Raw genomic sequence first — 15,716 nt, 5'->3', positions numbered from 1 at the left:
GAGTGAGACTCCTTTCCTATAAGGGACGTGTCGATGGGGAGACCCCTGCCTGTGTGTAAGGAGGGACGTCTAATTCGGAGTAAGATTCCTCTCCTGAAGGGTGTGTCGATGCGGCGGCCCCTGCCTGTGTGGGGGGGTAATTCGGAGTGAGACTCCTCTCCTATGAGGGGCGTGTCGATGCGGGGGCCCCTGCCTGTGTGTGTGGGGGGGGTTAATTCGGAGCGAGACTCCTCTCCTATGAGGGGCGTGTCGATGCGGCCGCCACTGCCCGTGTGGGGGGGTTAATTCGGAGTGAGACTCCTCTCCCACGAGGGGTGTGTCGATGCGGCCGCCACTGCCCGTGTGTGTGTGGGGGGGTTAATTCGGAGCGAGACTCCTCTCCTATGAGGGGCGTGTCGATGCGGGGCCCCTGCCTGTGTGTGTGTGTGTGTGGGGGGGGTTAATTCGGAGTGAGACTCCTCTCCTATGAGGGGCGTGTCGATGCGGAGCCCCTGTGTGTGTGTGTGGGGGGGGGTTAATTCGGAGCGAGACTCCTCTCCTATGAGGGGCGTGTCGCTGCGGCGGGAAGGGGAGGGGCCGCGTGTCGCTGTCCCCGCCCCCCAGCCCGGGCCGGGGGCTGGCCTAGGCCCGTCGCCAGGGCCGGCCCGTTGCTAGGGCGAGCGGCGCCGGCCTCCCCCACCCCTCGGCTCCCAACATGGCGGCGGCTGGCGCAGGCGGCCGCTGCCCCCCGGCGCCGCTGCTGCTGCTGCTGGGGCTGGTGGCGGCCGGGCGGGGCGGGCAGGCGGCGCGGCTGTACCGGCCCGGGGAGGACCCGCTGGCCGTGCTGGAGGCGGGCACCGTGCGCCGGGCGCTGCTCAACGCCTCGGCCGCCTGGGTGCTGCAGTTCTACAGCTCGTCCTGCGGCCACTGCATCGGCTTCGCCCCCACCTGGCGGGCCCTGGCCGGCGACGTGAGAGGTGAGGCCGGGGCCCGGCGCGGGCTGCCCCTGGGGACCCCCCCGCCTCACCCATCGCCCCACTGCAGCAGCTGCCCCTGGGGACCCCCCCGCCTCACCCATCGCCCCACTGCAGCAGCTGCCCCTGGGGACCCCCCCGCCTCACCCATCGCCCCACTGCAGCAGCTGCCCCTGGGGACCCCCCCCGCCTCACCCATCGCCCCACTGCAGCAGCTGCCCCTGGGGACCCCCCCGCCTCACCCATCGCCCCACTGCAGCAGCTGCCCCTGGGGACCCCCCCGCCTCACCCATCGCCCCACTGCAGCAGCTGCCCCCTGGGGACCCCCCCGCCTCACCCATCGCCCCACTGCAGCAGCTGCCCCCTGGGGACCCCCCCCAGCCTCACCCATCGCCCCACTGCAGCAGCTGCCCCTGGGGACCCCCCCCCGCCTCACCCATCGCCCCACTGCAGCAGCTGCCCCTGGGGACCCCCCCCGCCTCACCCATCGCCCCACTGCAGCAGCTGCCCCTGGGGACCCCCCCGCCTCACCCATCGCCCCACTGCAGCAGCTGCCCCCTGGGAACCCCCCCCGCCTCACCCATCGCTCCACTGCAGCAGCTGCCCCCTGGGAACCCCCCCCAGCCTCACCCATCGCCCCACTGCAGCAGCTGCCCCCTAGCCCCCCCGCCTCACCCATCGCCCCACTGCAGCAGCTGCCCCCTAGCCCCCCCGCCTCACCCATCGCCCCACTGCAGCAGCTGCCCCCTAGCCCCCCCGCCTCACCCATCGCCCCACTGCAGCAGCTGCCCCTGGGGACCCCCCCCCCCCCGCCTCACCCATCGCCCCACTGCAGCAGCTGCCCCTGGGGACCCCCCCCCCGCCTCACCCATCGCCCCACTGCAGCAGCCTCCCCCTGGGGACCCCCCCCGCCTCACCCATCGCCCCACTGCAGCAGCTGCCCCTGGGGACCCCCCCGCCTCACCCATCGCCCCACTGCAGCAGCTGCCCCTGGGGACCCCCCCGCCTCACCCATCGCCCCACTGCAGCAGCTGCCCCTGGGGACCCCCCCGCCTCACCCATCGCCCCACTGCAGCAGCTGCCCCCTGGGGACCCCCCCGCCTCACCCATCGCCCCACTGCAGCAGCTGCCCCCTGGGAACCCCCCCCCCGCCTCACCCATCGCTCCACTGCAGCAGCTGCCCCCTGGGAACCCCCCCCAGCCTCACCCATCGCCCCACTGCAGCAGCTGCCCCCTGGGAACCCCCCCCAGCCTCACCCATCGCCCCACTGCAGCAGCTGCCCCCTAGCCCCCCCGCCTCACCCATCGCCCCACTGCAGCAGCTGCCCCCTAGCCCCCCCGCCTCACCCATCGCCCCACTGCAGCAGCTGCCCCCTAGCCCCCCCGCCTCACCCATCGCCCCACTGCAGCAGCTGCCCCTGGGGACCCCCCCCCCGCCTCACCCATCGCCCCACTGCAGCAGCTGCCCCTGGGGACCCCCCCCCCGCCTCACCCATCGCCCCACTGCAGCAGCCTCCCCCTGGGGACCCCCCCCGCCTCACCCATCGCCCCACTGCAGCAGCTGCCCCTGGGGACCCCCCCGCCTCACCCATCGCCCCACTGCAGCAGCTGCCCCTGGGGACCCCCCCGCCTCACCCATCGCCCCACTGCAGCAGCTGCCCCTGGGGACCCCCCCGCCTCACCCATCGCCCCACTGCAGCAGCTGCCCCCTGGGGACCCCCCCGCCTCACCCATCGCCCCACTGCAGCAGCTGCCCCCTGGGAACCCCCCCCCGCCTCACCCATCGCTCCACTGCAGCAGCTGCCCCCTGGGAACCCCCCCCAGCCTCACCCATCGCCCCACTGCAGCAGCTGCCCCCTGGGAACCCCCCCCAGCCTCACCCATCGCCCCACTGCAGCAGCTGCCCCCTAGCCCCCCCGCCTCACCCATCGCCCCACTGCAGCAGCTGCCCCCTAGCCCCCCCGCCTCACCCATCGCCCCACTGCAGCAGCTGCCCCCTAGCCCCCCCGCCTCACCCATCGCCCCACTGCAGCAGCTGCCCCCTAGCCACGCCCCCCGCTTAACCCATCGCCCCACTGCAGCAGCTGCCCCCTAGCCACGCCCCCCGCTTAACCCATCGCCCCACTGCAGCAGCTGCCCCCTAGCCACCCCCCGCCTCACCCATCGCCCCACTGCAGCAGCTGCCCCCTAGCCCCCCCCGCCTCACCCATTGCCCCACTGCAGCAGCTGCCCCTGAGAACCCCCCCCCGCCTCACCCATCGCCCCACTGCAGCAGCTGCCCCCTAGCCACGCCCCCCGCCTCACCCATCGCCCCACTGCAGCAGCTGCCCCCTAGCCCTCCCCGCCTCACCCATTGCCCCACTGCAGCAGCTGCCCCTGAGAACCCCCCCCGCCTCACCCATCGCCCCACTGCAGCAGCTGCTCCCTAGCCACGCCCCCCGCCTCACCCATCGCCCCACTGCAGCAGCTGCCCCCTAGCCCCCCCGCCTCACCCATCGCCCCACTGCAGCAGCTGCCCCCTAGCCACGCCCCCCCGCCTCACCCATCGCCCCACTGCAGCAGCTGCCCCCTAGCCACGCATGGGGGAGAAATGCAGCATCTCCTGCCCCCCACATCCCTTCCAGCCACGTCAGCTTTGCCTTGCCCTTGAGAGCGAGGGTGGGATGTGTAAAGTAAGGGGGGGGTAAAATGGGGGGGTAAAGTAAGGGGGGGCCCACGCCACCCCGGGGGGGCCATCCTTTAACACCGCTCATCCTACCTGCTCTGCGGGGGGAGCTAGTCCTAATAAGCAGCTGTCAGAACAGGACTGTGCCTGGAGAAAGCTGGCTGGGGTCCCTAGACCTCAAAGCGATGTACAGCGCTGCATAGCTAACCCCCTGCCCTCCCATCACCAGGCCAGTGCCTGTAGCCAACCCACCTCACCTGCCCAACTTCCACCTGCACAGGTTGTATCGCCGCCCGCAGAACCCTGGACTAGGACATCAGTCCCTGCCCCAGCGTTGTTCTGGCCCAAATCCCAGTTTGCCCCCACTTTGTTGTATTGACTTGCTGGTTTGCAAAACACCAGTGGCTTATCAAAGGGCTGCCCAGAAGAATGCAAAACATGATAAATGGCGACCACGCTAAAAAGGGTGAAAAACATTTTCAAAGTACATTGGGGAGGGGGGGGAAGGAAGAAGAGAATTCCACAGTTCTGATGCTGTGATCCTGGTGCTTCAGGGTGTTGAAGTGGAAGCTCCACAGAATGTTTAGATTATAAACCACACAGAAGATGCAGCACCTGGAAGCGTTTACAAAGTGCCTAGTCTATTTTAAGAACTAAACATATAATGAAATAATAGTTTGCATTGCAGTGCATTCACTTAACTTAAGCTTTGTTAATGCGAAAAAGAAGAGTGAACAATTGCATGGAGCTGTATAGCGAAATGAAGGCAGAAAAGAATGAAGTTCTGTAAACATCTGAGCTAACTATAAGCCAAATTCTCAGAGGCATGGGGATTTAGTGGCTAGATACCCCCATGAGGGGCACCACCTAACAACTTGAATAGAACAGAACTTTTATCAAATGCAGTGTCAACTATACCAAGTTCCTGTTAACAGTCTGAGCATGTATGTCTTGAGAAGCCACTTTTATTTCTTTATCATTATGAAGTGGTTCCTATATTGACTATAGGTTTTCACTCAGGTGCTGCTCCTTTCGGATGCCATTAATGAATGTACAGTATAATATTTGATTGATAAAAGGTGGCTGGCATTCTTTTGGACGCTGTATAAAATAATAAGGTTTGCCCACCAGCATGGCACCTTGTTAATTGTATGTACAAATAGCTTTGGTTAAAATGTATATTTTCTTAATAACTTTTTTGGCAACATTTTAAACTTCTCCAGTCCTGAACACAGTAATTTTTCATCAGCAGTCTGGGGGACTGGATCACCAACCACAAGAATTGTATTATTCTTGACATGAGTTCGCTTTTTCCCTTCATGGTACTTGGAAGACACGTTTCAGAACCAGATTGTTTCTGGTTAAATGGATGGACCCTGGCCCAGTTTGTGTCGGCACTGGTGGCTAATCTTCAGAATGTGCTGCATAAGGATTCATTCAATGTGTTTCTCGCATATCACTTGGCACTCATCAATATTCACTTGTGGCCTTCTGGAAAACTGACTCTTCCATGGTGTGAGTGCTGCTAATAGTGCTCTCTTTTTCTTCTGTTTGACACAGTAAAAATAAGTGCTTTATTCCAAATGAGTGTTAAATAATAACAGTGGGAAAATAGACAAATGTCCTGTGTGTGGTGTGAGACTGCACAATGTGCCAGCAGTCATGTGAATGTTCTGACAGAATCGTTTTGTAATTGATTTGTGTGCCAAAAAAGTTTTGTTTTCCTGTTCCTAGATGTGATATGTATTCACTCACTTAAGATAACATTTTACTATTTTTACTTGTTGAGCTAGCACTGACAGTATTCTGAGCCATATACAATGGACAGGTCATTGCCACAAGTGCTTTCAGTCCAGTATGACATTACTGAAGAGGTCATGTGATCACTTAAAAACAAACAAACCCCTACTTGAGTGGTGCATTAAACCTGATGGACTGAATGGCAGAAATGTGTTTTTTGAATAGAAATTTGAAAGAAAGATGTTGGGAGCTTGCCTCTCTAAAATAGCAAGAGTCTTCCAATTCTTAATAGCAAAATTTGGTGCTTTCCAGACAAATCTGTACATGTTTGGATATGTAAAGAAAGATACCTTTGTTCTCCTGTGAAATTCTGATCTTAATGGAATATCTTATTTGGAGCCATTGTATGTGCATAACTCAGCACGGTATGGATTCTGATTATTTGCTTTGAAAAAATCTTTTTGCTTTCCATGAAACAGAGCTGGCAGCTCTTTGCAAATACAGCCATAGAGTGTAACATATTACTTCATAAATTAGACTTTTGAAACTTTATATTATGATGACTAACTGGGGTTGAGAGTGTGAGGGAGAGCGAAACTTGTGGGAGGAGGGACTTATGCTTCTAGAGATGCCTGAAAATTCTGCCCCTCCCCAGATTAATTTTTTTGAAATTGGTGGTAATTTTGTAATTTACTATATATGCAATTTGTCAGGCCAAAATGGGCATTGCTAACTGCAGTTGGTAACTTTTCTGTCTCAGTGTCTGAAAACATTGGTGTTATACGAGACTCAAGTCAACTGCCATACTGACTGGTAACAAGGGAGAAAATGGAAAATATTTCACATGAGAGAGACTGTTGGGATTTATCTTTCATGTGTGTTTGAGTAAAACACTAAAATGTGTTTCAGATCTCCTGACACTTGCCTACACAAGTAAATTGTACAGATTTAACTAAAGTGAGTTAGAAATTTGTGTGAATTTGGTGAATACTCTTTGAGTGCCTGCTTTTAGGGCTTGTCTAAAAGTGTCAAAATAACAAATTGGGTATAATTCACACTTAGTTATTTGGAGGTAGTTTGAGTGTGGACACACTTATTTCAGACAAAGTGCCATATTTGGCTTCTTATAACAAAATAGGTCACTTAAGCCAAAATAAACGCTCACACATTTACACTGAAATAACTAAAGATGTTATTTACAATCTATTTTTGGTATTTCTGTTGCAGATATCACATAGACAAGATGTGCTATGGATCTCTAAAGACCTTATTAGGCAGCCTTACACAGAAACAGTGTCCACACGGGGGCTGCACTAATTGAACTAAAGCAGATTTTACTGGTTCAGTTAAGTTGGTATTGGTACAGCTTTCCCATATAAACAAGGCCTGTGCTAATGTAGTTCACTTTCATTTGTTTTCGGAAGGTCTCAAATTCTGCAGTAACAACTTCAAACCCTGAAGGCAGGAACCATGGCTGGTGTGTGCAATGCCATGTATGCTAATGGAATATCAAAGCTTTTATTTTCATCAAAATGGGTATTAACATTAATTTTGGAGTGGATCCTGATGTGTGCCCAGTTGCTAAAATAGTTAATATTAAATTTCAGAGGTGTAGCATGGTAGGCTGTATTAGCAAAACCACTTTGTCAGATGAGCTTATGCCCAAATAACTCTTAGTCTTTAAGGTGCCACAGGACTCCTCGTTGTTTTTACTCAATATTAAAGTTTCCGTAGGACTGTCACTGATGCTATTTTAAAGGCAATTAAAACTTCTCTGTAAAGTTTGCTTTTTTTAATTGAAATTCTATACAGTAGTTCTCTGTGAAAAGATAATTGGAAAATCCAGTAACAAGTCTTTCCGAAGCTGACACTTATGTCTTCCTTCTTGTTTCTTAAATGAACACCTTTCAGGAGAAGCTACAGAAGTTTTATAATAGTCCAGGAAGAGACTTTCATGCTTGATCATCAGGTCATGTTGATAGAGGGAAGTCCTGTAATGTCTCTTATCTGTTACTAAAAATTCATAATGGAGAATACTACGGTGCTTGTAGTACATAAAAGAAAAAAGATAGGAAAAGATGTTCCCTTGTTTAGTAATGTTTTACGCTGTTATGTTGGATACTTTAGAAAATTACTTTGGAATATTAAATATTGATAGTTTTGTCTAAATACAGTCAATTTCACCGGCCTTTGATTTTTTTATCGTTTTGTAATTTTATACTTTTCAGTGATCTACAAGAGAGGAAAATCAGTTTGCTGGCTGGAAAATTCTTTAGAATAGCCAGTAAGAGTCTTAAATAATTGTACTGATTTCCTTTTGCACACATTTTGGGATACACCTGAAGTAGGGTTGTGAAAGGTTAACCCGCTTACTGGTTCTGGTTAACCGATAATCAATGGGGGATGGAGCAGATGGGGCCTGCTGTGGGCAGGGGACTGTTTCTGCACCCCTTTTAATCCGTTAACTGGTTAAACAAAGTTTAACCAGTTAATCAATTAAATTTGATTTTATATCCCTAACCTGAGGTCCTCCAATATAATCTGAATCAGAAATTGTTTTTCATTGGTATTCCTAACTTTCATTTTTGGAGCAATTTCCAAGTTCTTTAAATATATAGCAAAGTATTGCCATTACTTTGGAAGCAGTGGATTAAATTTGGCATGTGAGATGTGGCATGTTATATTTTTAACTCCTTTAGTAAGGCATTGCTGGGAAGTCTTGGTAATGTTTTTCATTCTTCATTCATTGAAATCTATTTAGGCCTTTCCAGTATTATTAATGTCACTTTAAAATCTAACATACAATATTGTTGTAGGATGCAATGCCACTGTAAGTGAAATGTATACAGTCTGGGCTGTGTGACAGAGGTGAACAGAAGCACATGGGTTTCACTTCCCTTAGAAAACTAAAGGCTCCTTTAACAGAAGTGAATACTAAACTGCCTGCATCCCAGCTGGTGCTCTTTAACCCAAGTATTTAGCTAGTGATGGGCTTGCATTGTTGTAAAGTGGGCTATTTGCATTGAGTTTATAGTGCTTCTGTTCATTGTGTGTAGGGTGATCAAAACAGGTGGAAAAGGGAGGAGGAGTGGTGAAAGTTGAATGAGACAGATACCATGAAGCCAAACTTTTTTTAAATTTTGCATTTTATTTGATAAAATAGACGGTTGTAGCTTTTGTGTTCCTGTGAATACATGTCCATCTGCTCTAGAATGCTTATAGTTACTGCTGGCGCCTGTTCAGCTGTCGGCATGTTCATTACAACTGAAATTCTCAATCAGCTGCCCCATCCTTCCTTATAAAAATTTAGGCTTTCTTTCAAAGAAAAACAAAGGTCAAGCTAAATTTCAAAAGAGCCTGGCATAGAAAAGTCGATCAAGTTTTGAACGTAATGAAATTTTCATGTGCTTTGACTCGGAGACATGTTTAAGTTGAGTGTGTTTTTAAATGAAAGGAGTCGGTTGATTCACAGGAATTCCTAAAAGAAAAAACTCCCAAAGACACCAGCATTAACTGAGGCAGATGTTTGAATCTTCAACTTCTTTCAGTACTTTAAAGTAACTGCTTGAGGAGTCTCCTTCAACTTACTGGTGTAGAGTGGCTTAAAGAAAATTCCTGAATTCTTATGCATCCAAGAACAATTATGCAAATTTAGTCTTGTCTTCATATGAAGAACTTTATAGCAACAGCAGGGTACAGAAAAGGTGATTAGACACCAGATGTGATTCTATCAGCACCACACTTGTCAGCAATTCTGTAGGGTTTTTTTGGAAATGAGGGAGAATAATACTAGGAGAACCTCCTCTTCAAGTCCTGAAGCACAGTTTGTGAAAATGACTTGTGTGGTACAATCACCAAACTTTGTAAAACTGTGTCTGGCTGGGAATTGCTTTTTTATAAGTCCTATTAAGGACTTGGCTTTATTGTTTACTTTTGGGAATAAGGTGGGGGGGGAGGGAAGGGAGAGAGAGAGAAAAATAAATTGTTTCTATTTGGGTTTGAAATTATCTACTGTCGCTAGTCGTATTATGCTGATTGCATAACATGGCGTCAACTGTCACTATGATTTTGCTCATTGATTGTGATGCAGACATTTTAAAGTTTTCTCTCTGTTCATTCTTCTTACTGTGTTATGCATTATCACCAAGGGTATTTCTAAATCAGAGATTTTTCATATCTTCATAATAACAAACGTTTTATAGAAATAACAGGTTGGTGAGCACATCGTTATGCAGAAAATATTGATCTGCAGATACAGATCAGTTATTTTAAGTCAGAAATATTACACAAGTTATTCTGTTAGAAGTGAACAATAGCTTTCTGTTCCTATAAAGAGGGAGTTTAAAGGGGAATGATATGTTGGGAGTCAGGAATAAAGTAGTTCGGAGATTAGATTGTATTTCAGATCTGTCTTCAATCCAACCGTCAGTACCTGAAGACAACAGAAGCCGCAGTACCTGAAGACAACAGAAGCTATTTCCTGCAAATATTATTACTTTTTCTCAGAGCTAGATGGTAATTTTATCAGGAAAGAATTATTTTGAATTCTTGCAAGAGATGTGTGAACACTTATGACATACTTTTGGTTCCAAGTTTTGTAAGCTATGCTGTACCTTCAGTGCAGAGTGCTAAAAACTTGTACCACTTGTACATGCATTTAATTGAGGTTGCAGAAGGAGTTGTTTCTTCAGCCTAGAAATACACTTTGGGAGAGACAGTTAAGACCTTAACTTTCCCAATCTTTTTACACGCTGAATGGAAAGCCCTTTTTCAGTCTCTGCTTCTGTTGCTCTGAGGACAGCAAGCCTTGATGCTATTTGTCAGACACTTTTTGGGTGCTGTGAGAAGACTGCATGAGCAATCCAGTTTGAGCCTACAAAACAATATTTGAGGCTGCCTGTTAAAACTTACTGCAGTCTGCCAGATAAAAATAGAAAGGAATTGATTATAAACAAGTTTTTTCTGGGAAATGCCTTGAATTCTGATACTGCTGTAAGAATTCCTCTGTCAGCGGTCTTTTGAATGTCTATCCAAAGAGAGGCTACATCCTATTTAAGATATATCTATAGCAAAAAAATTGTGTACGCTTGTTTTGTTCAGTCTAGAAATTTTGACATTGGGGTTACACTTATTACAATAAAAGTTATGTAGCTCTTCTTACACTTACTAAGGTCAGAATTGTCAGTATTTTTTTTTTGGGCCCCAGAGTTCTGATATTCTTGATATATTCATGTTGTCAGAGAACTTTGTATTGTGTTTGCTTTAGTACCACATTGGATTTAAATGTCAACAGCATATGTGTGAATACCGAAGGATCCAAAAGCTCATGTGCCGGAGGAAACTATCCAAGCTACTTGGAGCTGCAAAATTGAGTTGGAAATTTCACAAGAACAGCTTGATTTGCAGCATTTTGGATTCATGCTTCATGTGGGCGAAAACAGTGGAGGAAAAGGATCATGCTGACTTTGTTAAAAATACCTGAATAAAGTTTTGGATGAAAATTTGGAGGGGAAAATGGTGTTAGTTGATCTGATTTCGCTCATCTCCAATAAGTATGTTCTATCACGAAACCAAATGAGTAATGAACATGAGTGTGAGTGATAATCCTTTTCCAAATATCAACGCTTATATCTTTGGCCTCCAGCCACAAGTTTCTTTACAAGACTGTAAAGAATTATTAAACTGATGCTACAGCAAGGGAAGTGACGTGCTCTTTCTTGTTGCGATGTGGGTGTGTGTGGGGCATGCTGGAGTTGGGTGTGTCTTAATATAGAGGACTAGCTTTTGAAGCTCCCTCCTTGATGATGTCCGGAGTCGGCATGGCTGTTCTCCAAACTTCTCTGGGTTACTTATGGACATTTAACATTCCTTTGTTTTCTCTCTACATAGATCGGGGAGGAAGGTTATTGGGGAGTGGCAGTTGCAATAGAACTTTATTTTTGAATATTTTCCTGAACAGTGCCCAGGTGTCTCTTAGCTATGTAGCTTAATACGTTTAAATGTTTACTGGCATCATGTACTTCACTCTAAAATACTGGTAAAAGGGGAAAGAAACAAACTATTAAGGCCTCCAAGGGTTCTCTCATCAAAATGGCTTGTGTAAAAATGTTTCAAGTAATTGATCATTCTAAATATGTGTAGTTATTCTTAATAAACACTTTACAAATCTTTGAAAACACACCCCAATTAATCTTTATGGAACTGTATTTGCTCAGCTATCTTCCAAGTGCATCCTACATGCTCTTAGACAGCACTTACACCTAAGAGCACCTTCATTAATCAAAATGTGAGCTTTGTGGCTTAATTAGACAGTGTACCATTTTGTAAGCTTCTGAATAAGTTACAATTCAGCAAAAAGCTGGTCTGCGTTATCATCAGCTCGATGGAAGATACATCATCTATGTAGCCACGTAACTGAAAGTGATGAAGATGGGTAAACATTATGTTCATCTTGTAAAATTGACACGAAGGATAAAATTAACTGAATAATGAGCTTAGCTGACAGGATAAATCAGAGAATACAGTACCACGTGTTAGTGTTGGGCTGGAGCCTGTTTCATCCACTTGGACTGAGCAAATGGTAGCAGTCTAGAGAGAAGTCTTAACTGTTTGCTTTGGGGTGCTTTTTCTTTAGATTTGTTGAAAGTATTCTCTTCATTGTGCTAGTTGCCATCTTCAGCTGGTCTTCAAAACTAGTCAGTCAAATTATTATTGAGGGTGCAAATATCAGACAGATGTGGGCAGACCTACGAGTTGATCATATTGCATTGAAATTGAGTGTTTTGCCATTGACATCCATGGGAGCTGGAACCTGACCTAAGATAGGATGCCTGGTCACCGCTACACCAAAAAGTTAAAATGTATGGCTTAACCACCATGTAAAAGAAGCAGTGAGGGACAAAAAGGCATCTTTTAAGAAGTGGAAGACCAATCCTAGTGAGATAAATAGGAACGTAAACACTGTCAAATCAAGTGTAAAAATGTAATAAGAAAAGCAATAAAAGATTTTGAGGAACAGTTAGCCAAAACCTCAAAGAAATAACAAAATGTTTTTTAAGTACATTAGAAGCAGGAAGTCTGCTAAAAAACCTGTGGGTCCCCTAGACGATCGAGATATAAAAGGAGCAATCATGGACGAAAAAGCCATTGTGGAGAAACTAAATGATTTCTTTGCTTCAGTCTTCACGGCTGAGGACGTTAGGGACATTCCCAAATCTGCACCGTCCTTTGTGGGTGATGAATCTGAGGAACTGTCCGGGATTGAAGTGTCATTAGAGAAGGTTTTGGAACAAATAGAAAAACTTAATGTTAAATCTCCGGGACCGGAAGGCATTCATCCAAGGGTTCTAAAAGAGCTCAAATGTGAAATTGCTGAACTATTATCTGTGGTTTGTAACCTATCCTTTAAATGGGCTTCTGTACCTAATGACTGGAAGGTAGCTAACGTGACACCAATATTTAAAAAGAGCTCTAGAGGCAATCCTGGCAATTACAGTCCGGTAAGTGTAACTTCAGTACCGGGCAAATTAGTCGAAACAAGAGTAAAGAATAAAATTGTGAGGCACGTAGAAGAACATAATTTGTTGGACAAAAGTCAACATGGTTTCTGCAAAGGGAAATCATGTCTTACTAATCTATTAGAATTCTTTGAAGGGGTTAACAAACATGCAGACAAGGGGGATCCAGTAGATCTAGTATACTTAGATTTTCAGAAAGCCTTTGACAAGGTCCCTCACCAAAGGCTCTTGTGTAAATTACATTGCCATGGGATAAGAGGGAAGGTCCTTTCATGGACTGAGAACTGATTAAAAGACAGGAAACAAAGGGAAGGAATAAATGGTAAATTCTCAGAATGGAGAGGGGTAACTAGTGGTGTCCCCTAAGGGTCAGTCCTGGGACCAGTCCTGTTCAACATATTCATAAATGATCTAGAGCAGGGGTGCCCAAACTTTTTTCAAAGAGGGCCAGATTTGATGAAGTGAACAAGCGTGAGGGCCGACCATTTTGCCTGACAGTCTTTGAACCGTTAAAATTAAATGCAAATTAACTATTTTATGCAAAGTTTATTGCAAACGGCATACTTTTCATTTCGTCACATGGATGACAAATCTAAACAGGTGTTAAATCACTCTGCCTTTCATATCTGAAGGCCAGATGAAAAAAAAAATCCAGGAAGCTGAAATATATGTCAGGAACATTGTAAAGTACATTACATATTATTGGTAATAAAGGTTGTCTGTCAACTTTTAAGTTCAAAAAATATGAACAGGAACATAACACCAAGTATACATGTTGTGTCCAAATATATTTATAACTGATTTAGACCAACTGACATTAACTGAGATTTTACAATGTATTCATCTCAATACATATGGATTCGTTGGGGGCCATAAAAGATAGATATTGCCAAATTACCTGTGGGGCCGTATTAAACCGGAACACGGGCCACAATTGGCCCGCGGGCCGGACTTTGGACATGCCTGATCTAGAGAGAGTGGTAAGCAGTGAGGTGGTGAAGTTTGCAGATGATACCAAACTGTTTAGAATAGTCAAGACAGAAGCAGACTGTGAGGGACTCCAAAAAGATCTCACCAAACTGAATGATTGGGCAACAAAATGGCAAATGAAATTTAATGTGGATAAGTGTAAAGTAATGCACATCGGGGAAAAATAACCCCAACTATACGTATAGTATGATGGGGGCTAATTTGGCTATGACAAATCAGGAAAGAGATCTTGGAGTTATTGTGGATAGTTCTCTGAAAACTTCCACCCAGTGTGCAGCGGTGGTCAAAAAGGAAAATAGGATGCTAGGAATTATTAAGAAAGGGATAGAAAATAAGACCCAGAATACCTTCCTGCCCCTGTATAAAACTATGGTACACCCACATCTTGAATACTGTGTACAGATGTGGTCTCCTCAGCTCAAAAAAGATATTTTGGCCTTGGAAAGGGTTCAGAAAAGGGCAACTAAAATGATTAGGGGTTTGGAACGGGTCCCATATGAAGAGAGGTTAAAACGACTGGGACTTTTCAGTTTAGAAAAGAGGAGACTGAGGGGGGATATGATAGAGATATATAAAATCATGAGTGGTGTGGAGAGGGCAAATAAAGAAAAGTTAATTATTAGTTCCCATAATAGAAGAACTAGAGGACACCAAATGAAATTAATGGGTAGCAGGTTTAAAACTAATAAAAGAAAGTTCTTCACACAGCGTGTAGTCAACCTGTGGAACTCCTTGCCAGAGGAGGCTAGGACTATAACAGAGTTTAAAGAGAAACTAGATAATTTCATGGAGGTTAGGTCCATAAAAGGCTATTAGCCAGGGGATAGAAATGGTGTCCCTGGCCTCTGTTTGTCAGAGGCTGGAGAAGGATGGCAGGAGACAAATCACTTCATCATTGTCTTCGGTCCACCGACCCTCTTGGCCGACAGTGGCCAGCACCAGGTGCCCCAGACAGGCTACTGGGCTAGATGGACCTTTGGTCTGACCCAGTACGGCCGTTCTTATGTTTTTATGAATGTTTATTTTCAGACTGGGAATCTGCCATCAGGATTGGTGTCCTGGATTGCGGGGAGGAAGAAAACTATGAGATCTGTAAAGAATATGGTATTCTCTACTATCCAACTTTTAGGGTAAGTGGCATGATATACAACATAAAAATACTTGGTTTAAATCTTAAACAGTTTCTATTGTTCCATGTTCCAAACTATAGGTGTTAAATGTCATACTTGTAGTTAAAAACAGCAAACTTATTTACCCAAAATGTTGTGCTCTTGTTCTGAGATCTGGGTGCTTTCTTTTTTCTTCTGCAAGGAGTCTTATGGTTATAATAAAAGATGCTTTCAGGCTCACTTTTTCCAATAGAATGGAATAGATGATGCAATCATCTGAATCAGCTCAGTTTGTCCTAAAATCTGAATTTCAATTTTTCAACCATAAGAGATGTGGCAGCAGGAAACTGTATATTATTAAAAGCATTTTTTGTGTCTCCCATCACTAAACTGAGGTTCCCATCTTGATACAATATATTTGTTAGCTGTCAAACATGCAGAGATCCATACTATAGTAAACAACATGGATAGAGTTAATATGTTTTGTCTCAGTTTGTGACATGAGGGTAAATACAGTAGTTCAAAACTGATACAGTCAAGTAGCTGACTCACAAGGGACTGTGATTTAGCTTTTTAACCTTTTGGAGCCATCCTTCACTTGACAGTTCACTTAACTTGAATTTAAAAATACTCTCTACTCTTTGCCAAGAGAATTAGGAATTGTGTTTAATTCAGAATTTTGTATTTAAGGATGAAAATGAACTGCTTTGCTATACTGTTGATCTTTCCTGCTGTGAGGAGT

The 15,716-nt window shown here is 46.6% G+C and overlaps 1 protein-coding gene across 2 annotated transcripts in view; it reads left to right on the top strand.

Annotated features, from left to right (window-relative positions):
* Positions 1-635: 635 nt before the first annotated feature.
* Positions 636-15,716, top strand: part of QSOX2 (quiescin sulfhydryl oxidase 2) — a 43,180-nt gene continuing 28,099 nt past the window's right edge. The window contains exons 1-2 of one of the 2 annotated variants that reach the window (XM_075905556.1): positions 636-956; positions 14,895-14,995. In XM_075905556.1, the coding sequence (XP_075761671.1) occupies positions 695-956; positions 14,895-14,995 (363 nt within the window). In that variant the 5' untranslated portion in view covers positions 636-694. The remainder of the gene's footprint in view (positions 957-14,894; positions 14,996-15,716) is intronic. The other variant, XM_075905555.1, reaches the window with a different exon arrangement.

This window comes from Pelodiscus sinensis, chromosome 22, assembly GCF_049634645.1.
Source record: "Pelodiscus sinensis isolate JC-2024 chromosome 22, ASM4963464v1, whole genome shotgun sequence".
In the NCBI taxonomy this organism is placed as follows: Eukaryota; Metazoa; Chordata; order Testudines; family Trionychidae; genus Pelodiscus; species Pelodiscus sinensis.
This window is presented reverse-complemented; position numbering and strand designations above follow the sequence as displayed.